This window comes from Staurois parvus, unplaced genomic scaffold (assembly GCF_062004578.1).
Source record: "Staurois parvus isolate SC_StPar_1 unplaced genomic scaffold, SC_StPar_1.0 ptg000154l, whole genome shotgun sequence".
Lineage (NCBI taxonomy): Eukaryota > Metazoa > Chordata > Amphibia > Anura > Ranidae > Staurois > Staurois parvus.
Window position 1 is genome coordinate 7,867,152 of NW_028317950.1, and position 26,559 is coordinate 7,893,710.

At 40.5% G+C, this 26,559-nt stretch overlaps 1 protein-coding gene across 4 annotated transcripts in view; it reads right to left on the reverse strand.

The window, feature by feature from the left end:
- The window catches only part of SLC38A5 (solute carrier family 38 member 5), a 147,759-nt gene that overhangs the window by 54,238 nt on the left and 66,962 nt on the right, over positions 1–26,559 (reverse strand). For all 4 annotated transcript variants that reach the window (XM_089675011.1, XM_089675010.1, XM_089675008.1 and 1 more), the window contains one exon: positions 6,487–6,665. In XM_089675011.1, coding sequence (XP_089531137.1) covers positions 6,487–6,581 — 95 coding nt within the window. In that variant the 5' untranslated portion in view covers positions 6,582–6,665. The remainder of the gene's footprint in view (positions 1–6,486; positions 6,666–26,559) is intronic.

A 26,559-nucleotide genomic window follows, 5' to 3' on the forward strand; every position in this document is an offset into this window, starting at 1 on the left:
GTTTCTACATTTAGACTTGAATAAAAAGACTTATTGCACTTAGAGGCGCTTCTCTCCTTTTTCTCACCTGTGATAATTAGATTGGCCGGTGAGCCCAATTTAAGGAAAAACTACTAAAGGAGGGTGTTCCACATTATTAAGCAGAGCACCATTTTCAAGCAATATGGGGAAGAAAAAGGATCTCTCTGCTGCCGAAAAGAGTGAAATAGTTCAATGCCTTGAACGAGGTATGAAAACATTAGATATTTCACGAAAACTTAAGCGTGATCATCGCACTATTAAGAGATTTGTGGCTGATTCAGAGTACAGACAGGTTCGTGCAGATAAAGGCACATTGAGGAAGATTTCTGCCAGATCCATGCATCGGATCAAGAGAGCAGCTGCTAAAATACCATTACATAGCAGCAAACAGATATTTAAAGCTGCTGGTGCCTCTGGAGTCCCACGGACATCAAGGTGTAGAGTCCTCCAGAGTCTTGCAACTGTGCATAAACCTTCTATTCGGCCCCCACTAACCAATGCTCACAAGCAGAAATGGCTGCATTGGGCAGAAAAATACATGAAGACTAATTTTCAAACAGTCCCGTTCACTGATGAGTGCCGTGCAACCCTGGATGGTCCAAATGGATAGAGTAGTGGATGGTTGGTGGACGGCCACCGTGTTCCAAGAAGGCTGCGACGTCAGCAAGGCGGTGGTGGAGTCATGTTTTGGGCCGGAATCATGGGAACAGAGCAGGTCGGCCCCTGTAAAGATGACCTCTGCAAAGTATGTGGAGTTTATGACTGACTACTTTCTTCCCTGGTACAGAAGGAAGAACTATGCTTTCCGTAATAAAATCATCTTCATGCATGACAATGCACCATCTCATGCTGCAAAGAATACCTCTGCATCAATGGCTGTTATGGGGATAAAAGGAGAGAAAGTCATGGTGTGGCCTCCATCCTCCCCTTACCTCAATCCTATTGAGAACCTTTGGAGCATCCTCAAGCAAAAGATCTATGAGGGTGGGAGGCAGTTTACATCTAAACAGCAGCTCTGGGAGGCTATTCTGACATCTTGCAAACAAATTCAAGCAGAAACTGTCCAAAAACTCACAAGTTCAATGGATGCAAGACTTGTGAAGCTGCTATCAAATAAGGGGTCCTATGTTACAATGTAACGTGACCTGTTAAAATGTTTAAAAAGTTAAAATGTTGTTAAAAGTTTGATTGAAATAGCTTTTGATTTCAGTAATTATGCTGCAAACACAACAAATGACAATTTTCAGTTCTTTACAACCTATAAAGTGTTTTGAAACTCACTGTGCGTAATAATTTGGAACAAAAATCCTGTTATCATTAGGAGGTTTGTTCAATAAAATGTGAATTGTACTCTTAATAGTTGATAACATGAGAATTATGCTGACTGTTATTTACATCAATTATTTAGGGAAATGAGAAAAATATAAATTTGCATAATAATTTGGAACAGGGTGTATGGTATCCCTGCGATCGTCAAGAGCTGGAGAATTTATTTTGGGTTGTTCTTTGGTGTTAGGTTATGGCAGTCACAAGAAACACACAGCTAAATAAAAAATATATATATTTTTTTACTATTTTTGGCCAGTTTTCCTTTGATAATAAAAAAAAAATAATCAGGAGATATCCATTACCATTTACCACCAAATGAAAGCCCAATTTGTCCTGAAATTCACCTGCATGTACAAAGTAGTTGTGATCATATGTACGGTTTTACTAACACATGTCAACGTTGCAAAATTGTGCTTAGGCATTTAGATTTGTTTTACCCTTAGGCGTGAAGGGGTTAAAGTAGTGTTGAACCACCATCAATGTGATCTTGCAGTGATTATCACCCTATTGAATTCAACACTCACCAGAAGCTGGTGAATAACCAGCAGTGGAAACTCAGTAGAAAATCAATCACCTTAATGCTGAATAGTTGTAAAAAGACAATTGGACAATCAGCCAGCAACCCAAACAACCTTCAATCAATGGAATATCAACCACTCATGCTCTGATCTCCTCATCAGCCCGATTAGATGATATCAATCCATATGTTGGCAAAATAAAACAGCCACATAGTGTAATACTGTAAACATATTTATTGCCTTGAAAACCCCCCTTTTTAAAATGCACTCACATTGAGTAAAAAAGTAATGCACTTTATAAGCAAAACCTTCCAATAAAATGGCCGCCGTTAGTACGGTTGGTGATAGTCTCACCACAAACTGGTTTCCTGTGGATTCCCAGCAATAGCGGTCACGTGATCTCACCACGTGGTCCCGGCGTGCGTGCTGACGTCACAGACCGTCACGCCCCATTCAACATCCAATGTTTGGATATTGAAGTGTATTTCTTTCAATCGATATTTTAATATTGATTCATTAATAAACATTGTAAATTTTAGCTTTTGTTGTTGCTCTATTATTGTATGGCACCCTACAAATCCCGTTATCTCCTCTTAATATGGGGAGTTTCTTCCCCCACCTTTTTCTTCCTCCTTTTTTTTCCTCCCCTTTTTCTTTTCTTGTTATTTTGAATGAATTAGTTGTTTTTATCATTTATTTTGAATTTGTTGAAGTTTTTCACTATTGGGATTTAACCACTTCAAATCCGGACACTTTCACCCCCTTCCTGCCCAGGCCAATTTTCAGCTTTCAGTGCTGTCACACTTTGAATGACAATTGCGCGATCATGCAACACTGTACCCGTATGAATTTTTTAGCATTTTTGTGAGACAGATAAAACTTTATTTTGGTCGTATTTATTCACCACTGGGATTTTTTTTTTTTTTGCTATATAAATGAAAAAGTCCAAAAAGTTTGAAAAAAAGTGTTTTTCTTATAAAATTTTGCAAATAAATAAAATTTCTTCATAAATCTTGGCCACAATTTATTTAGTAAAAAAAAATAACCCAAATTAGTTTATAATCAAAAATTACAATTTTTTATATTATTTATGTTTTTTTTTTTTTTACATACTGTCACCCTAGCAGTACAGTGTCACCATGGTAGATTTTTTTTTTCTTTACACTGATTGCTTTTATACCCATAAAGGCTGGAAAAGCAATAATTTCTCCTTCTCTCTGGCTGCATTCTTGCAGCCATTGAGAAATACTGTGAGAGCTGTGATTGGTCACAGCTTGTCACATGGTACAAGGCTGTTGTGAATAGCCTTGTGCCATGTGACCTCTGTGATCATTCACAGATTTCACACGTAGTAAGCAATGATGTCAGAAGTTACATCTTGCTTACTACTCTTCATGTGATCACTGATTGGCCAATCAGTGATCACATGATTGGGACCTCGCACAGAGGTCCCGTTGAACAATCGGTGTTCCACTGTCTCCGGAGGACACAGCGGGCACCGGATCGCGTTACTGCTCGCTCCCAGGCAGCACGCACAAGCAGGGGCCAGGAAGGCCATTTATAAATGGCCACCCACCCCTGCACTGCCACCGTCTGGCCGTTTATATACAACGGCCAGACAGGAAGTGTTTAAAGAGTCGGATACATCCGAATCTCTGAATAATGAAAATGTTGTCTAAATTTTGGTTCATAACGAAACACATTGCACATGTCTAATTGTATAAACTTTTAAAAACTCATTGACGTGACACAACATTAGATCAGTCGCAATCAGGGGCGGACTGACCATTTGGAAACTCGGGCACTGCCCAAGGGCCTGAGGTCAGTAGGGGGCCCCATGAGACACCCCTGGTACCTTTTTCATAGGCTTTTTTGAGTTTGGGCAAGGACACAGGGGCCCCATGATCCCCTATTGCCCTGGGGCCCCATGAGTTGTCAGTCCGCCCCTGGTCACAATGTTGTGGAGAGAGTTATTAGCATACAAGGCGTGATTCATCACAACTATCATTAGACCCCTCGAAATAGGAAGAACGAAAATCCCCTGATGGAAACAAACACCTTATAAAGACGTTTATTGTGTGGGATTGTCAGAGAATTCTCAGTGTACCCACTTCTGCCTCTTGATTTTTTTTAATATGTAAATTATAATTGTTTCCTCTTTGGATTTCCTGTTTGATAACAACACCTGCTGTGTATACAGAGGAGAAAGATACAACAGCATTCTGTCTGGGTAAATACAAAGAAAGGTACAATGTTATATCTGAGTACTGTAAACATCATCAATCATTTGCTGCTGACAAAAATGTGGTTAGTCCAGCAGAAAAGATGGCCTCATATCAGTAGCTATGTATAAATAAATACAGATTTAAAAAAACTATTGATTAGATGAAGGCCAGGTGAACTGATAAATGAACAGTCGCAATATGTATATGCAAGCTGTTTTATCTGCCAAAGGATCTAAGGTTCTGTTGTGCCATTCTGGTAATGCACACCTGCCAGACTGTATAGCCAGGACCTCGACTTTTCTACATTTAAATGATACATTCGGATCAAGGGCCTTACCTGGTTTGTGACTGGACAATATGCACTTAAAGTGTTACTAAACCCACAACAGTAAAACCAGTCTGTATATGCAGTAAAGTATGCTTGTTATAGTCACTGTGGAACCTAAGGGGTTAATCCTCTGCATTGTTTAAAAAGGCTGTTTGATCCTGGCTTCTCTAATACTCCCCTTCTTCTACTGTCCCCATTCCATCTGCTGATAGTACAGAACTCTAGGAGTTACTCTGCACATGCTCGGTTTAGTGTGTATTGCTAGAGTTTTTTTTTTCTTTGAGAGAGTGCATGTTATCAACACAGGGCCAATGAGCACTGTCCAGATAGAGGGTCAGGGGTTATGCAGCCTTTTAGGACAGTCAGAGCAGAATGAAAACTCCTGATAAGATATATTGTGTAGAGACACTCTGCACATGCTCGGTTTAGTGTGTATTGCTAGAGTTTTTTTTTTCTTTGAGAGAGTGCATGTTATCAACACAGGGCCAATCAGCACTGTCCAGACAGAGGGTCAGGGGTTATGCAGCCTCATAGGGCAGTCTGAGCAGAATGAAAACTCCTGATACGATATATCGTGTAGAGACAGTCTGCACATGCTCAGTTTAGTGTGTGTTGCTAGAGAATTTTTTTTTTCTAGGGAGAGGGCATGTGATCAGCACAGGGCCAATCATCACTGTCCAGACAGAGGGTCAGGGGTTATGCATCCTCATAGGACAGTCAGAGCAGAATAAAAACTTCTGATAAGATATATTGTGTAGACACTCTGCACATGCTCAGTTTAGTGTGTATTGCTAGAGAGGTTTCTTTTTTTTTTTCTTTGAGAGGGTGCATATTATCAACACAGGGCCAATCAGCACTGTCCAGAGTATTGCTAGAGAGTTATACTTGCTGTGGAACCTAAGGGGTTAATCCTGCGCATTGTGTAAAAAGGCTGTTTGATCCTGACTTCTCTGATCCTCCCCTACTCCCAATGTCTCCCTCTTATCTCCTGATAAGATATATCGTGTAGAGTCACTCTGTACATGCTTAGTTTAGTGTGTTTTTTTTTTCTAGGGAGAGTGCATGTGATCAGCACAGGGCCAATCAGCACTGTCCAGACTGAGGGTCAGGGGTTATGTATCCTCGTAGAGCAGAAAGAAAACTCCTCCTACGAACTTTAACATGTGCTTTGCGGAACACTGATAGAAGTCACAAGACTGCTCTAACTGCTGATGAGAAAAGATATTTAGCAGTTTATATTTACTAAAATAATTGTGTACTAGGGAGACCAGATATAGTGAATGCAGGGTCCGGGGTTTAGTAACACTTTAAGCTAGAGATTTACACAAATTATGATACTTATTACAGATCTGTATAAATATATTTTGTTTCTTAATAAATACAAATAATACAACGCATTTAATATATTTATTGTACAAATGATAATATGTTTGTAACCTACACTGAAATCAGATAATACTGAACTCATTCAGAAACTTCAGATGTGCAATTAGTCGTATAATGAAATATAGCAGAACAATAATTCGCACAACACAAAACCCCATGCCACCTTCACGGATCAATTCTTTTAATGGCAATAGGTTATTGAAAGTTTTACTTTACTAATAAAATAACATAATTTATTATAGACAAACTAAAAACTGATTGAGAATTGTCCATTCCTTGAGACCCCGATCTTATGAAGTAATGAGTCTAAAGCTGGCCACATGAGTTACAATCTTATTGTACAATCTAACAGCTTGAAAAGTCCCAAATTGTGAGTTGTCACCAGAACAGGAAGATCTTCCAAAGGGGACACTAGTGCTTTTGACCCTGATGACTACCTTCAACTTGGAGGGATAACCTCGGTATTCCTGATTCGGCTATGGAACAGTAAGTGATGAAAGGTGAAAGGAAGGAAAATCTCCCTCCACCAGATGAACCCCCCCCCAAAAAAAAAACCCTGACAGGGTTTATACCACCCCCCCCTCCTTTACTCTACCAAAAATTAACAAAAAAAATTGCCTTTGGTTTTACTTTAATTAGGAATCATGGCCTCCTTCCCAGAATCCCCTCCTCTGCTCACCCTTCTTCTAGTGTTGCTCTTGTGTTCAGACTTTCCGACACGCTTCCATTCAACATATGAGCTTCTTCTCCATCTCCTAAGTTGTCCATCTCCATAGTGGGTACACGGCACGTCTATGTGTGAGCGGATATCAGAAGCAGGAGTGCAGAGACCGCGGTGAGTAGAATACTGACTTGGTGCTGGAGAAGAGACATCAAAATTAGTGAGGATCAGGATGACACCACACTGGTCTATAGATAGAAGAGGCCTACTGTATATCTTATTTTTTATGGCAATGGAACATCTCATTGTATCACTCGGTCTACAATGGCTAATGGTGAGCATTTAATCAGTGCATGATACTTTCTGGATTGGTGACGCTCAATTTGTACAGGTGAATTACACTATATTGCCAAATGTATCTCTGCCAATCCCTCCACTGGCTTCCCATTGACCAATGGATAAAATTAAAAACATTAACAATAACATATAAAGCCATTTATAACTCTGCCCCAAATTACATCACCAATCTTGTCTCCAAATATCACCCAAACCGTCCTCTCCGCTCCTCATACAACCTCCTGCTCTCTAGCTCCCTTGTCTCCTCCTCCCATGCTCGTCTCCAGGACTTCTCCAGAGCTTCCCCCATCCTCTGGAACTCTCTACCCCAATTTATCAGACTATTGTCTACTCTGCTCATTTTTAGGCGATCTCTAAAAACGTATCTCTTCAGGGAAGCCTATCCTGCCCTCAGCTAATAATGGAATCTTCTACTCCTCCTACCGGTCTATCCCCCACAGTTACTACCTTTTGTACCACTAGCCCCTCCCTCTTAGATTGTAAGCTCCAAGGAGCAGGGCCCTACTATCCCTCTTGTATTGAACTGTATTGTTGCTGTATCATCTCCTGTTATATTGTAAAGCGCTGAGCAAATTGTTGGCGCTATATAAATCCTGTATAATAATAATAATAAGTATTGGGACACCCGTCCAGATCATTTGATTCAGGTGTTCCAATCACCTCCATGGCCACAGGTGTATACAATCAAGCACCTAGGCATGCAGACTGCTTCTACAAACATTTGTGAAAGAATGGGTCGCTCTCAGCTCAGTGAATTCAAGTGTGGTCCCGTGATAGGTTGCCACCTGTGCAATAAGTCCATCTGTGACATTACCTTGCAACTAAATATTCCACGGTCAACTGTTAGTGGTATTATAATGAATTGGAGGCAACTGGGAATGACAGCAACTCAGCCACCAAGTGATAGGCCACGTAAAATGACAGAGCGGGGTCAGTGCATTCTGAAGCGCACAGTGCGCAGAAATCACCAACTGTCTGCAGAGTCAATAGCTAAAGACCTCCAAATTTCATTTGGCCTTCAGATTAACACAACAACAGTGTGTAGAGAGCTTCATGGAATGGGATTCCATGGCCAAACAGCTGCATCCATGCCTTACATCACCAAGTGCAATGCAAAGTCTCCGATGCGGTGGTGTAAAGCACGCCGCCACTGGACTCTAGAGCAGGGGAGACGTTATATTGATTGACAAATCCAATAGATGCAGGGCCGGAGTTTCCACTAGGCAAACTAGGCAGCTGCCTAGGGTGCACTGCCACCTAGGGCTGCCTGGGCGCAGCACATGGCCTATGGACCTATTGCAGGAATTCATCATTTCTCTGCAGAGTACTCCTCTCCTCATACACAGGGAATGATGAGGGAATGATGATCTCTTTGCTCTGCACAACTGTCTCACAGCCTGTCCACACACACACGACCATTTAGTATTTTATATATATATATATATATATATATATACATACACACAGTATATACACACACAACAATATTCTATGTAGCAGTGAAGTTACATTTCCCCCTAGGATGGGAGTGATGGCATTATCCCAGGACCCCGGGTGGTCAGCAGTCTCTGATCGGAGATAGGTGGAGGTTTGCTCTGGTTGCAGGGTTAACCCTATGAGTAGAGGGCCCGATGTGTATGAGAGGGAAGCGGTGTAGTGCTGGGAAGCTGCCTGGACTCTGCACCAAGACAGGAGCCATCAGAGGTGAGCTGAGCTGAAGAGAATGGCAGGTCAGGGAGGTGACAGGAAGAGGAGGGGGGTGAACAATGGTCGGGGTGAGGGGAGTGGATGCTGATTGATCGAGTGGGACACCACCACGTCATAAATTATACTTCAGCTGAGGGGAGGGGCGGCAGAGGTGGAGGAATAAAGGACAGTGCAATATGCCAGGTGTCTGGGGCCAGTGTAGCAGCTAAGCCTCCTTTTTTTCCCAGTGTTCCTCTTAGACTCAGTCCCTTACAAGCCGGCTGGTGGCTGCTGATCACTGTGGAGCTTTGAAACTCTGTCTCTTTTTTTTTTCCTGTTTTCTGTCTGATTGGTTAATACAGTTAATTTATATTTGGTTAATATATATTTTATCTTTAATATTGGTGCTGGTGGCATCTTATGGTACTTATTTTTGCAAATTAAAAGAAGTTTAGTAGTTTCATGTTTTGATGATTTAACATTTTCTACTGTTTTTAAAAATGTTTTTATTTATTTATTTATTTTGGGGGGGCACAATTAGCTGGTCTCTCCTAGGGCACAGAATAGTCTAGCACCAGCCCTGGCTGGATGTGTCTGGGTTTTGCGGTTGCCAGGAGAACAGTACTCTCCTGACTGCATTGTGCCAAGCAGGGGCGGACTGACAACTCATGGGGCCCCCGGGCAATAGGGGATCATGGGGCCCCTGTGTCCTTGCTCAAACTCAAAAAAGCCTATGAAAAAGGTACCAGGGGCATCTCATGGTGCCCCTTACTGACCCCGGGCCCTCGGGCAGTGCCCGAGCTTCCAAATGGTCAGTCCGCCCCTGGTGCCAAGTGTAACGTTTGGTAGAGGGGGGATTATGGTGTGGGGTTTTTTTTCAGGGGTTGGGCTTGGCTCCTTAGTTCCAGTGAAGGGAACTCTTAAGGCATCAGCATACCAAGATATTTTGGACAATTTCATGCTCCCAACTTTGTGGGAACAGTTTGGGGATGACCCCTTCCTGTTCCAACATGACTGTGCGCCAGTGCACAAAGCAAGGTCCATAAAGACATGGATGAGTGAGTTTGGGGTGAAGGAATTTGACTGGCCTGCACAGAGTCCTGACCTCAACCCGATAGAACATCTTTGGGATGAATTACAACGGAGACTGCCAGCCAGGCCTTCTCATCTCACATCAGTACCTGATCTTACAAACGCGCTTCTGGAAGAATGGTCAAACATCCCCATAGACACACTACTAAACCTTGTGGACAGCCTTCCCAGAAGAGTTGAAGCTGTTATAGCTGCAAAGGGTGGGCCAACTCAATACTGAACCCTACAGACTAAGACTGGGATGCCATTAAAGTTCATGTGCGTGTAAAGGCAGGCGTCCCAATACTTTTGGCAACATAGTGTATATTTAACGTGTTTCTCTAGATATCTGAGCCCCAGTTCAAGCTCATAGTTTTAGTCTTTGGTTTAAAAAAAGAGAACTATAAATTTAGCCTTAAAGTGATTGTAAACATCTGAAATGAAAAATGAACAAAGCATATCCCTCTATATTGTGTACTAGTCTCAATCCAATCAATCTCTTCCCTCTGCTATCTGCATTAGTCACTTCTAACAGGTTACCCTGACACCACAGAATCTCAGGAGACAGCCCCAGCCACCCTCCTGCGCACAGAAAGTGACTGACAGCTTCAGCTGTGCATGTTTCCCCAAGAGACTCTATAGAGGGGTTGTGTCCAGTCCCTCCACTTAGGTCTCAGATTACACTCAGCTCTCCTCTCTGTGCTGTGCAGTGTATGACATGGGATCCATGCTCCCTGCCTGTTGAAGCTGTAAATAAGTCTTCGATATATGTGTTTTTAAAAGCTGTAGAGAAGAAATGACAAAAGTACAACTTATGTAGGACCATTTGTTTCATTTCTGCATATCACCTGTCACTTCAGTGGGTATATGTATGGGTTTACAACCACTTTAAAGGGAAAGTCCCTTGTGTTTCAAAACTATTTATTGTAGAAGCCTTTTTAACAAAGAAGACTTTTTACAGATGAAGAATAAACTTCTTTTCATCCATCTTGGTGTACTTTTAGATGCAGATGGGTTGAAACTTACATTTTTTTACTTTTTAATTAAAATTATATCGAAATGCATAAAACCACTAATACTTAAGGTAAAGTTAAAATTTTCAAGCAGAATTTCACTTTTCATAATAAATAGAAGCCTTTTATAAAGTCTTTTTGGCTCAAGCCATCCCATGTGCTTATCTCTCACTTACCTAGTCCATGGCAGCTTTGAATCTGCACCTCGCTGTTCAAAATAAAAAAAAAGACTTTCTGAGCCCATTACTCCCTGTATCATCCTGTGACAATCCAGGAAACTTCAGGAAACTGTCTTTCTGCATGATAGAATAGGGCATGTTTACCTCTGTGGACCACAGCTCCCTCATTACCATACCACCTCTTTTTTTTCCAACCACTTTCCTACTTCTTCCTTTAAGGTGACCATACATTCTACAATCCAATTGTATAATCTCCTTCAGATCTGCCATCAGCTATGTAGTCCATGGACCTGCCTGATTTGAAACAAATTGAATAGATTGTTCAGTGGGTCCTCCTATTCCATAGTTTTGGTAAATCTAGATGAAAATTGTACAGAGATTGTACAAATAGATACAGATTGTATGGCCAGCACTATATCAGTACATGGGGGAGAGATACTCAGCTGTCATTGTTCTTATGTAAACATACCAAATTCACGTTTGAGGCCCCATTCACGCCTAGCGTGGTGGAAGCATACCTTTCCTGCAACACGACCAGGGCAGCCCATTAATTTTAATGGGTTGCCCTACACGCAGCAAAGTAGCTTACGGGTTATTTTGGAATCTTAAGGTTTACCCGTTTTATTCTGCATGTTTTGACACATTTTTTTTTTACGTGGCAAGATGTGTATTTTCTTCTGCGTTTGGCATGCTGTTAACCGTTAATAACACCTAAAGCGTAAGTAATTAATTTTAGGTGTATAAAGTAAAAGGTTTATCCAATTTGGCAGGCCCTTGCACTGCAGTTGATCTAAATGAGATTGTACAGTCAAATTGTATAGTGTATGGTGAGCTTCACAAACCTCCAGGGACACTCTTCTTCTGTTTTTAATACTACAGCTCTGCTCCACATAGGCTTTTATGTGATTGCTCAGCTCCTGCACACTCTGCCAAATGAATGATCTATGCAAGAAGAAGGTAAGTAGAAAACTGTCAATAAACAGAAGAAGATACTGGCTGTGTATTCAGGGAAAACTGTGCTCACTGAAAATGAGTGCATTAAACTGCAGAGGTGGGCAGGAGCAATCAGCTGCTGAACTACTTCCTTCTAACGGTCTTCATGACCTAAGGGACAGGTAGCAGAAAGTAATGGAGGAGTTTTCTATAGAAGACAGTTAATCTGAATGAGATTGTACAGTCAAATTGTATAGTGTATGGTGAGCTTCACAGACTTCCAGGGACACTCTTCTCCTGTTTTTAATACTACAGGTCTGCTCCACATTGGCTTTTATGTGATTACTCAGCTCCTGCACACTCTGCCAAATGAACAATCTATGCAAGAAGAAGGTAAGGTAGAAAATTATTGACAAACAGAGGAAGACACTGGCTGTGTATTCAGGGAAAATGGTGCTCACTGAAAATGAGGCAGGCAGAAGCAATCAGCTGCTGAACTACTTCCTTCTAACAGTTTTCATGACCTAAAGGACTTGTAGCAGGAAGTAATGGAGGAGTTTTCTGTAGAAAACACTGGAGGCGGAGGTAATGCCTGTCCTAGAATATAGAGAAAATATTTTATTTTCTGCAACACAGGTACATTAACCTCCCTGGCGGTATGATTATTTCAGATTTTTGGTGCTGAAAGCGGTACCATTTTTTTGCATGGAGATATGTATTTTTTTTATTGTAGGCTGTAATTTTTAGGAAAAACTCACTGAAATCTGTCCGAACAAGAGTCTAGTAAACATCCCGGGTATGATAAAATTTGAAACACAAAATCATAAATTATAATTTAATAAATAATCATAAAAATAATATAAAAATAATAAAAAATTTAATTCAATAATATAATCAAACCAAAAACACTGAAATGTGAAATAGAGCGCCAAGTTCGCACATTGCTGAGCTCAGTCGCAAAATCGTTTTCAGTGTCTGATGACGAATTTTTCCCACGAATCATTATCACTCAATTCTGCAAGTGGTTCTGATTTACTATCGCTGTTCTCTAGCTGATCTAAACCGCTTTTGACCTAAAGGGACACTTTTTGGACACCATGGACATTTCTCAGTTTCCAGGCAGAAAGAACAGACAAAATGCAGGCAGGGCACAGGACAAAGCACTCGGGACAAAATGTATGTGAAATTGGTTGAGACAGCAATGTTTTACTATGTAAAATGTAAAAAAAAAAAAATGACATTTTTTAAAATTTTTAAATTTCCCGCCGCCGGCGGCGGCGCCCGTACGTCCCGACGTCACAGGGACAGGACACAGAAGCCGGATGCCGGCATCGGCCGGAGGAGATGGCCGGGGACGCTGCAGGGGACACATCGTGGGAGCGCAGGGTAAGGTAAGTGAAGAACACATGCCGGAGCAGTGCCGCATGGTATTCCCGAGTGTAGCTCGGGGTTACCGCTTTTGGTACTGAAATGTTACCCCGAGCTACACTCGGGAATACCGCCAGGGAGGTTAATGGTATATTTGACTTAGCCTTTATAGAGTTTTTTTTTTAAAAAACAAAAATCAATTCAAGTATGTATTCATAACTCAAAAAAGTCCCTTCTATTGCTCTCATCCTCTTCCAACTCTCCAAATTCATTTTTTACTTGCTGCTAGAAGGTGGCTACATTTATTCTCTATGCTCCCTCTGTATATTGGAACATAGCCACCCTCTCCTGAGACTATGGACTATGGGATGTGTAGCATGGATAGAGCAGTCCACATGACTGCAATTAACATGCACTACTCATTTGAAACAAATAGAAGTGGGGGGGAAAGGAGAGGTTTTGGAGCTCATGGAGGAGGTTATAAGAAAGGAGAAAAACACAATAAAAAATTATTTCATAAAAATAGATTACGTAGTTGATGTGTATGGATTATTTTTGGAGAATAAAGATATTGTTTGTTGCTTGATGAGTGCATATGACAGGTCTGGCAGCCTGTATTAACCCTCGCAGCTCCTGAAGATTAATCCTGCAAGGGTATGGGGGGGGGGGGGGGCAGCCACCAGCACAAGGGACACTTCTCATTCAATGTAAGTTCTGTTTCTCAGGCTTCCTGGAGAGCTGCAATAGGCTGAAAAACCATCATGAAAAAAAAAAATATCATTAATCATTTATAATCAAAAAAAAAATGAAGAAATCCGGTGTTTCATTGGATCCTATACATAATGGTCACATCCAATACTTTGAAGCAGAACTGCCAAAAATAACAATCTAAAAACAACCAGGTCATCATGGACCCACCCCAGCCTGTGACTGGACAGTGAAAGGAGAAGCAGCACAGTGAATAGCTCTGTCTTTGTCACTCTGCTTTCTGCTCCTATCAGCATGCTTCTTGTCACCTCTCTGGGCAGTTACATGGATATAAATAGGTTTGTACAGTACAACATTAGAGGTTTATATTTTATTTTCTCCAACCAGAATATCGATAAACTGTTTAAATTTGTCTCTCAGGCTTCCTAGACAGCTGCAATATGCTGAAAAACCATCATAAAAAAAAAGTGAAGAAATCCTGTGTTTCGTTGGATCCTACACATAACAGTCAAAGCCAATACTTTGAAGCAGAACTGCCAAAAATAACAATCTAAAAACAAATATGTCACTCTGGTGGCCTGCGCCTGAGCCCAGGTCATCATGGACCCACCCCAGCCTGTGATTGGACAGTGAAAGGAGAAGCAGCACAGTGATTAGCTCTTTCTCTGTCACTCTGCTTTCTGCTCCTATCAGCATGCTTCTTGTCAGCACATGAACTGATTGGCTCCTTGTGCTGCTTCTTCCTCTCACACTTCAGTTCTGCTGTAGAAGGATATAATGTCAAATTTAGGTACTTTTATTACTTGCATTTAGAAAATATATATAATGATGTATTAAAGTGGCATGAAATTATATTCTTTTCCTCCAAAATTAAATTGATTTTAAATTCACCTTTAAAACCTTTAATTTAGATTAAACAAAAGCGAAAAAACCCCAAACATATAATTAGCTGCTCTGTGCAGTGGTTTTGCACAAAGCAGCCCAGATCCTCCTCATCTGGGGTCCCCTGAGCTGCTCCTGGTTCCTCACCCACTGCAAAGTTCCCTTGCAAGTCCCTTGCCAAGGAGGGTACTTGTGTGGGCTCACTCTGGAGCCCTGCTGTTTGTGTCCGTAGACACAGACAGCAGGGCTTTGCCTCATCCCCATTCCCTCATCATAGGATTTGATTGACAATAGAAGGAGCCAATGGCTCCCACTGCTATCAATCTGCCCTGAGAAGGGGGAGAGAGCGGAGGGAGCCACTGCTCTTGTGCGCAGCACTGGATTGGGATCAGGCTCAGGTAAGGAGCTCATGGGGGATCAAGGGGGATCCTGGACATGTCAGTTTTTATTGCTGTCTGAGCCCATGATAATGAGATTCACCTTCTCTATTTGTCTTGTTTACCATTATCATTGAAAATAAAAGTAAAAGAAAATCTCACATTTGTGCTGTCCCCAGAAAAGTAATAGAGGGGAAATATTCCAATGGGGACACTAGTTCTGGTGACCTGGGGGTCCCCAAGGAGTTCCCTTAATTTGCAGGGATTTCTTCTCACTTCCTGTTTGGCTATGGGACAGAAAGTGAAAGGAAATCTCCACAATGGGACACAAATGGCCAAAAAAATCTGACAGGGGTTATAACCCTGCCTTGCTCTATCCAAAATGTAAAAAAAAGTTTTGATTACAATTCTACTTTCAAGTAGAAAACCTTCAAGCGGAGCTCCAGTAAAAAAAAAAAAAGTCAGCAGCTACAAAAACTGTAGCAGCTAACTTTTAAAAAATGGACACTTACCTGTCCCTTGATCCTGCGGTCCCCCCCCCCAGTTTCACCGGCCGCCCTGTGTTCCCAACACCGGCATCTTCAGTGTGGGCCCCCGGCTGTGACAGCTTGTGGCTTCACAGCCAGGTGCTCACTGCGCATGTGCGAGTAGCGCTGCGCTTTGTGAATGGTCCCGTAGTCTTCTGGGTCACGTGGACACACAGAGCAGTGGGTGCCCCCATAGTAAGCTGCTTGTTGTGGGGGCGCCCGACAGACAGAGAAGAGGAGGATCCAGGCTGCTCTGTGCCAAACCACTACACACAGCAGGTAAGTATAGACATGTTTGTTATTTAAGAAACAAAAAAAAGGGACCTTTATAATTGCTTTAATTTGTGCCCTTTATCCACTTCCATAGGGCGTACCCGAATGTCCTGGATGGGAAGAGTGATATCTCAGTCACCACTCCAGCTGCAGTGATGACCAAGATATCATGTTTTAGTGCCGATGATTCTACATCTTGCAAAAGTAATCCAAGAGGCTAAAGAGCCACTGGATTACTTTAACAGGCAGTGGAAGGGGGTCCCCCCCTCCCGCCACTGTTGCCGGGTTCTCCCATGCGATCGGGGAGCCCAGTAAGGGTGGGCTTGGTAGCATCCTGTTCCTGAGACACAGTGCAAGTAATGGATGTCATTCCTCCCACTGTGTGATGTCAGAAATCGGAAGTGACGAAGTCCTCGTTACATAGTTAGTTTGGCTGAAAAAAGACAAAAATCCATCTAGTTCAACCATTAAAAAAAAAGAAGTTATAATCCTATACCCACAGTTGATCCAGAGGAAGGCAAAAAAACCCAGCAAAACATGATCCAATTTGCTCCTGCAGGGAAAAAAATTCCTTCCTGATCCCCCGAGAGACAATCGGATATTCCTTGGATCAACTTTACCTATAAATGTTAGTATCCAGTTATATTCTGTGTATGTAGGAAATAATCCAGGCCTTTTTTAAAGCAATCCACTGAGCTGGCCAGAACCAACTCTTGAGGGAGTCTATTCCACATTTTCACAGCTCTTACTGTGAAGAAACCTTTCCGCATTTGGAGATTAAATCTCTTTTCCTCCAGACGTAAAGAGTGCCCCCTTGTCCTCTGTGATGGCTTCAGGGTGAATTAATCATTATCATTAATCATTTATAATCAAATCAAATAAATAATAACATTTAAAAAATGGTTTTAAAGTGCCCCCTGTCCCACTGTGTTCGTGCGCAAAGATGAACGCATGCATGGGTTCTGCACGCATATGTAAACGGCAATCGCACCACACATGTGAGGTATTGCCGCGATCGTCAGAGCAAGAGCATTCATTTCAGCACCAGACATCCTGTGTGACTCTAAACTGGTAACCTGTAAAGGCTTTTAAAGCGTTGCCTATGAAGATTTTAAGGTATCATAGTTTTTGAAAAACTGCTGCGCAAATTTTATGTGACATTAAAATATTTAACGCCCACCATTTTATTCTCTAGGGCCTCTGCTTAAAACATATAAAATGTTTGGGGGTTTTAAGAAGTTTTCTAGCAAAAAAAAATGATGTTTTTTACATGTAGGAGAGGAATGTGAGAATTGGCCAGGACTGGAATTGGTTATAGAGATCAACTTTTACTGCGTTCTCAGGAATGATCAATTTTGACAAAGTATTTCTACAGCAATGTAACAAACTATGCCAAATATGATTTTTGGATGGATTCACACAATTTTTTTCCAAAATAATTCTGCCTAACTCAACATCACAAACTTTGGCAAAGAAATGATACCACCATGGGTATGTAGACATGAGTGTTTGAGATGTATTTGCATTTGTCTTTGTAAATCTGCATGGAGTAATAAAAGCAAAAGGCCATATTAGTGGGCAGGGTGTTCTTCTGAAGGGGGCAAAGTCACAGAGCCTCTTTAAGGGGGGATATGATCAACATGTATAAATACATCAGTGGTTCATATAGTGAACTCAGTGTAGAGCTATTCACCCTGAGATCATCACAGACGACAAGGGGGCACTCTTTACGTCTGGAGGAAAAGAAATTTAATCTCCAAACATGGAAAGGTTTCTTCACAGTAAGAGCTCTGAAAATGTGGAATAGACTCCCTCAAGAGTTGGTTCTGGCCAGCTCAGTGGATTGCTTTAAAAACGGCCTGGATTCTTTCTTAAATACACAGAATATAACTGGATACTAACATTTATAGGTAAAGTTGATCCAGGAGATCCTCTCGGGGGATCAGGAAGGAATTTTTCCCTGCCGGAACAAATTGGATCATGCTTTGCTGGGTTTTTTTCCTTCCTCTAGATCAATTGTGGGTATAGGTTTATAACTATTTTTTTTAATGGTTGAACTGGGTGGACTTTTGTCTTTTTTCAGCCAGACTAACTATGTAACTACATAACTGATATCACAGCTGTGCACAGTTTTAATACTGACCACATACAACAAGAATTTGATTTGTCAGATCAGCTAAACTTTTTTGTTAACTTTCTCTTTTTGTAGAAGCCCTTTGCAATGAGAATTACAGGGGAGCATTTGGGATGTTTCTTGGCCCATCAAGTGTCCTCCAACCAAAGAACAGAAAAGGTGAAAGTGCCACTAGGGAATTCTTTCAAGATACCTGTATTCCTAAATGTACAGGTGACATTTTGGTTAAGAGACTTTGTTCAAAAAATGCCTTGATATCCGCTCAGGTTCCCTTATCCAAAGCCATGATCTACTGATCCATGGTTCTGATCCACTTATCCAAAGACATAATCTTCTGGGCCAGAGTTCATGATCATCTGAATTAAAGACATTATTTACTAATCCACAGTTCATGATCATCTGAATTAAAGACATTATCTACTAATCCACAGTTCATGATCATCTGAATTAAAGACATTATCTACTAATCCACAGTTCTAATCAACTGTGATAAAGACATTATCTACTAATCCACAGTTCTGATCAACTGAATTAAAGACATTATTTACTAATCCACAGTTCTGATCAACTGAATTAAAGACATACGTGATCAACTGACCCACCAGCCTAATCCACTTATGCAAGGACTTGATCTATCAACGCACACATCTGAATGATTTATCCAAAGACATGAGATACACAGTTTAGATCCACTTATTTAAAGACAGACAGTTCTGTCTGATCTACTAATCCACAGTTCTGATCAACTGAGGTAAAGACATTATTTATTATTTATTTATTTCAGGTACTTATATAGCACCATCAATTTACGCAGCACTTTACATATATATTGTACATTCACATTATCTACTAATCCACAGTTCTGATCAACTGAATTAAAGACATTATCTACTAATCCACAGTTCTGATCAACTGAATTAAAGACATTATCTACTGATCCACAGTTCATGATCATCTGAATTAAAGACATTATTTACTAATCCACAGTTCATGATCATCTGAATTAAAGACATTATCTACTAATCCACAGTTCATGATCATCTGAATTAAAGACATTATCTACTAATCCACAGTTCTAATCAACTGAGATAAAGACATTATTTACTAATCCACAGTTCTGATCAACTGAATTAAAGACATTATTTACTAATCCACAGTTCATGATCATCTGAATTAAAGACATTATCTACTAATCCACAGTTCTGATCAACTGAATTAAAGACATACGTGATCAACTGACCCACCAGCCTAATCCACTTATGCAAGGACTTGATCTATCAACGCACACATCTGAATGATTTATCCAAAGACATGAGATACACAGTTTAGATCCACTTATTTAAAGACAGACAGTTCTGTCTGATCTACTAATCCACAGTTCTGATCAACTGAGGTAAAGACATTATTTATTATTTATTTATTTCAGGTACTTATATAGCACCATCAATTTACGCAGCACTTTACATATATAGTACATTCACATTATCTACTAATCCACAGTTCTGATCAACTGAATTAAAGACATTATCTACTGATCCACAGTTCATGATCATCTGAATTAAAGACATTATCTACTAATCTACAGTTCTGATCAACTGAATTAAAGACATTATCTACTGATCCACAGTTCATGATCATCTGAATTAAAGACATTATTTACTAATCCACAGTTCATGATCATCTGAATTAAAGACATTATCTACTAATCCACAGTTCTAATCAACTGAGATAAAGACATTATCTACTAATCCACAGTTCTGATCAACTGAATTAAAGACATTATTTACTAATCCACAGTTCATGATCATCTGAATTAAAGACATTATCTACTAATCCACAGTTCTGATCAACTGAATTAAAGATATTATCTATTAATCCACAGTTCATGATCAACTGAATTAAAGACATTATCTACTGATGCACAGTTCATGATCAACTGAATTAAAGACATTATCTACTGATCCACAGTTCATGATCATCTGAATTAAAGACATTATCTACTAATCCACAGTTCATGATCAATTTAACTGAAGACATGATCTACTGATCCACAATTCTGAGCACAGACCAACAATCAAAGCACAGAAAGGGTCAAGGCCCAACCACAGAGTTTCTTCAAGTGACTTTTACTCCTCCAGGTACAGGTAACATTTTGGTCCAGAGACTTTGTTTAAATATACCTTGTTCTTCACAAATCTGTTCCATTCATAAAAAGACAAGCTCTTCTAACTTGGAGTTCTGAACCACTTTATCACAATTCTAATCAGAATTATTCAAAGTCTTGATCTATTGTTTCAGAGATCTGATCCATTTACCAGATACATAATTTAAAGACTTCTTATTCACTTATCAAGACCTGATCCATCAACACACAGTTCAGATTCATCTAAAAACATTATCTACTGATACACAGCTCTGTTCAGTTTAAGGTAATCCATTTTGTGTAAGTAATATGAGGTTGTAAAGCTTATCAACAAATGCAATACAAACATGGATAAAAAAAAAAAAATCTTTTATTGATTTACTTCCGTAAAAACACAACACACACCTTGCTCTTGTAGAGCATAAAGATAGTATCACAAACGAGTCACAATACAAAAGCTCTCAACTTCATATACATGTCCATTATTAACACCACAGTCAATGATATACAGTCTTTTAAGGGATATCCCATATGTCTACAGGTTTGCCGGGTGTAGCCCCCTCTTTAGGATGAGAATAACCCACATAATATATCTGTTCACTATTCATCTCATACAGGCATGTATGAGAATGCCCAAATGGGAATGCCCAAAAAAATCATTTAGTATGGACATATACTTGAGCCATCGTGCATCTCATTCCATCTAGGAACACCATACTCCACATGGGAAGGGGTACCTGTCCCAACAATAGTTGGGACCATGTTCCCAGCCCAACATTGTACTATGTGGGCTATCCTTGTCCTGGAGAAGCGGAATAGACCCAGATAAGGCATAGATTTATGGATACCCTTTAATATACTGTATATCAGCCTTTCTCAACCAGGGTGCCCAGGCACCCTGGGGTGCCTTGCGGTTTCTTCAGGGGTGCCTTGTCAAACTTTCTAAAAATTGGACAAAACTTGTATACAAGCCACTGAGTGGAACAAGCCTGCCTTATAGTTACACAAAGCCACAGATTTTCATTGTGCACCGTTACGACCTTCTAGCTGCTGGCAACCTGACAACCAATAACAACATCAGTTGATAAGGAGGATGTCAGCTGCCTGCACACCATCCTAGTTTGACCCTCCCCTGCCACTCTCCATCAGTGCTGGGGTCACATTAGCTCAGTGATGGAGAAAAACTGGGGGAGAACAGAAACATTGGAATACTAAATAATAAATCACTTCTAATGTTGGGTGTCCTGCGTTATATAAAACTATCAGAATAGTTTTTCAAATTTTAGAATGGGGTGCCTCAAGACTGTACATAATTTTAAAGGGTGCCTCAGGACTGTCCATAATTTTAAAGGGGGGCTTTACTGGAAAAAGGTTGAGAAACACTGCTGTATATATATCATTGACTGTGGTATAAATAATAGAAATGTATACGAAGTTGAGAACTTTTGTATTGCGACTCATTTGTGATGCTATCTTTATGCTCCATGACAGCTACGTGTATTTTGTGTTTCTATGGAAATAAATCAATAAAACATTTATGTTTTTATCCATGTTTGCACTGGATGTGTTTATACGCTTGAAACCTTATATTACTTGCACAAAGCTGATTACTTTAAAGTCTATAAAAGTGATGGGGTATATATTATCTTGTTTTGATCACCATTCAACACATTTATGAACTGATATTCTGAGACACAATCTATCAATCCACAGTTATGAGCCACAAATCCAAAGACTTGATCCATCAGCCCACAGTTCTAGTAAGCGTATACAAAGTCTTGATCTATTGACGCACAATTCTGATCCATTCAGCCAAGAAGGTGTTCTGTATACTTACAGTTCTGATTCCCTTGTGATGGCTTGACTGATTACAGTTTAATCCAGCGACATGATGTGTCAAACCCAGTTTAGCTTCACTTATGTAAAGACTGATCCACTTATCCAAACATATGCTATATTTGACCCACAGTTCTGACCAACCCATTCAAAGACATGATCTACTGACCCAGCATTCTGATCAACCCATCCAAAGATATGATCTACTGACCCAGCATTCTGATCAACCCATCCAAAGACATGATCTACTGACCCAGCATTCTGATCAACCCATCCAAAGATATGATCTACTGACCCAGCATTCTGACTAACCCATCCAAAGACATGATCTACTGACCCAGCATTCTGATCAACCCATCCAAAGATATGAGCTACTGACCCAGCATTCTGATTAACCCATCCAAAGATATGATCTACTGACCCAGCATTCTGATCGACCCATCCAAAGACATGATCTACTGACCCAGCATTCTGATCAACCCATCCAAAGATATGATCTACTGACCCAGCATTCTGATCGACCCATCCAAAGATATGATCTACTGACCCAGCATTCTGATCAACCCATCCAAAGATATGAGCTACTGACCCAGCATTCTGATCAACCCATCCAAAGATATGATCTACTGATCCAGCATTCTGATCAACCCATCCAAAGACATGATCTACTGACCCAGCATTCTGATCAACCCATCCAAAGATATGATCTACTGACCCAGCATTCTGATCAACCTATCCAAAGACATGATTTACTGACCCATCATTCTGATCAACCCATCCAAAAGATATGATCTACTGACCCAGCATTCTGATCAACCTATCCAAAGATATGATCTACTGACCCAGCATTCAGATCAACCCATCCAAAGACATGATTTACTGACCCAGCATTCTGATTAACCCATCCAAAGAAATGATCTACTGACCCAGCATTCTGATCAACCCATCCAAAGATATGATCTACTGACCCAGCATTCAGATCAACCCATCCAAAGACATGATATACTGACCCAGCATTCTGATTAACCCATCCAAAGATATGATCTACTGACCCAGCATTCTGATCAACCTATCAAACGATATGATCTACTGACCCAGCATTCTGATCAACCCATCCAAAGATATGATCTACTGACCCAGTATTCTGATCAACCTATCCAAAGATATGGTCTACTGATCCACAGTTCTAATCGACATTGTCTGTCCACCAACAGTTCTGATCCTTTCATCTGCAGTCCAGACGTATAACCTGTTTACTCATCCATCGCCTCCATGATGTTGCCTATTGAAATCTAGTTATCAAAGTTATTGATATAGACACTCTCCCCATGCAATTGTCAAGTGATTGTGCCCATTCATAACTCTCCAAATGCGAAGGAGGTACTGCTGCTGCAAGCTACAATAACCTACTCTACCAGCACGCATCATCCATGTGAAACAAACTCAGAGGCCATGTGTGTGAGTCATGCCTGTGGCTTTGATCGGTGAAGATTAATGGCTTATATGTGAAAGTACCTGAGCGAGTACTACGGATCACACCCATGTACAGACGCGAGAAATAAACTTCTGTTTGCATAATTATTCACATGGTAATCACGTACAGATTATCAGCCAAATGTAAATTATTATTATTCATAACGAATACTAGCAAAATAAACTGAGAAAAAGCAGGTCCCCACAGGACTCCAATTTGCTCTTCACTGTGAAGGTGAACATTCCCAGTAAGGGCACACCTTAGCCCCCAGCTGATGGTAGCATGAAAAAGACCCATTCAGGCCTGTCAATTCCTGTGCTTTGTGTTTGCACATGCAAGAACGCAGTGTCGGATTTATAAGGGGGCAAAAGGGGTAACTGTGCTGTGCTCCCGTGACAGAAGGGCCCCCCTCTATACAAAAATTATATAAAACAATATTAAAAAATTAATAAAAATAAAATAATAAAAATAAATAATAATAAAATAAAAACATGTATCATTAAAATAACTTTCTTTTATTAAATGTATCTTGGGAAGTAATATTTTGCCAGCCACCATCTGTTAACATTTTTACTCTAGACTGGTATATTGTATCATTTTTAAAAATGAACTTTGGTGGCTCAAGCGAACCACACATGGAATGCTATGACTGCATGTGCGCGTGCATGTGTGACCTCAGAATGATGTTGTGTCATGCATTTTAAAAATGTGTGACTGTCACTGAGGAAACCAACTCTGTGTATAAGCCCCCCCGAATATGAAGTGTGCTAACACATTCTAAATCAGGCCCTATGTGAAAATGCATTAATATCAGTATCTGCTACCCCTCCCTGCCAATCCCTCCACTGGCTTCCACTCTCCCAACAAATAGAATTAAAAATACTAACAACAACTTACAAAGCCATCCACAACTCTGCCCCCAGCTACATCACCAACCTGGTCTCAAAATATCAACCAAACTGCTCTCTTCGATCCTTCCAAGACCTTCTGCTCTCTAGTTCCCATATCACCTCCCTCCCATGCTTGCCCCCAGGACTTCTCCCGAGCTTCTCCCATCCTATGGAACTCCCTACCCCAGTCTGTCCGGCTGTCTCCTAATTTATCCACCTTCAGACGATCCCTGAAAACCTTTCTCTTTAAAGAAGCCTATCCTGCTTCTACCTAGTAAACCGACATTTATTTCATCCATCAGCTCATCCCCCCACAGCTATTACCTTTTGTATCACTCAACTCTTCCTCTTAGATTGTAAGCTGTAACGAGCCGGGCCCTCTGTTTCCTCTTCTACCAAATTGTATTGTAACTGTAATGTATACCTTCATTTTGTAAAGCGCTGTGCAAACTGTTGACACTATATAAATCCTGTATAAGAATAATACGCATTGCACGAAGGAAGCCTATTCAAATTAATGGGCTGTCAATGCATTAGGACAAAAAAAAAAACAATCACACATGCAGTATTTTTTTCAGATGTAATACACCAAAATGCATGGTAGTGTGTCACAGGCACATTGGGTTAATACATTGGCTGCAACTGAAAATAAAAAGGCTCTTTTCAAAGTACACATTTATATCCACGCTGGTCATCATCCTATTGGTTACTATCAGCCAGATCACATGATTCCCAGGAATGAATATCGGTGCCATTCTTGCCATCACGCATTAGGCCAGTTCCAACCCAAGCGCTTAAGACCAATCTCGAGATAGGTGGTCCACGGCTAACGGTACTAATTCTAACAAGGTGCCAGAGAAAATGAATGGTGCTAATGCGCATAAGGTGCATTAACTTGCATGGCAATAATGCGCATGTTATCACAATGTATTATAATTCCACAGCGTAGTGTTTTAGCCCTGAATAAATTGTGAAAAAAAGCGATCTTTTATTTGTCGCTGAACACACGTTTCTGGGATGCAGAATGCTCAATTAACCACAAATGCACGTTACTTACATTTTTAGGTTGTGTATTATTTATTTTGAGTAGCACCCCATCCTAGCTCCAACACACATACGTTGCAGCTGTGTCTGATAAAAAATACTGCATGTCCGTTTTTTCGTCTGTTTTTGTGTTTCCAGCTCGAAATGAATGGCCTCGCCTAATGCAGTGCAGGCTGACATACAGCACAACGTATGGTGATCACAGTTGTTCCCCTAAAATGTTATCGAATTCTTCCTCCCCTAGACCTTTTTTATGCATTCTTTATTTAAAGTTTTTTGACAAGTACAAAAAATATAGGTCATTACAATGAAATGAACAGGAAATGTACAGTACAGCATTACAATCAGTCAATGCAGCAACACAAAAGAGACATAATCCAATGATCCATGGATTATTATGGACATAATCCATAAATTCCTCTAGGGTTCGCATATATCAAATGTTTAGGAAAATACAGTTATTAAAGGTATCCAAGTCATGGATGCTACAAATAGGGCACAGAACAGGAGATAATTCAGCATCCTTGACAATGATCAACAAAGTATTGTCTCCTACTGTAAAGTGTTAGCTCAAAATTCTCTGGTTTGTCCGTGTAGCACCCTCCTACAATATGCTGCTCTAGGTCTTGCTGGCTATAGGCTCACCTACTTTCCTCTGCCTTCTAGTGGATTCTTGAATGTAGTGGGCTGGAAGAGGCAGACCCTGGACCTGAATATGTAAATAGAATGTTGTGTTAGCCAATCCCTAAGGGAGGGAATGCCCAGTAGGTGGCTGAAGAGTTGCATAAATAGTCTGAGGCCTGGAACAGCAAAATTCTTGTTCTGGAGGAGAAGACCCAGTCTGGGGGGCTGCTGCCATTCTGGGCAGATTAGCTGTAGTCTGCAGGAGCTCATCGAGGTCCCAGCTCAGGAAGAGCTGGGGGGGGGGCTACTTTCTGAGAGGAGTTGGACTTAACCACTTAAACTCTGGACACTTTCACTTTCACCCCCTTCTTGTCCAGGCCAATTTTCAGCGCTATCGCACTTTGAATTGATAATTTGAGACAGATAAAACTTTATTCTGGTGGTATTTATTCACAACTGGGATTTTAATTTTTTTGCTATATAAATGAAAACTCCAAACATTTTGAAAAAAAAGTGTTTTTCTTATAAAATTTTGTAAATAAATAATCTTTCTTTATAAATATTGCCCAAAA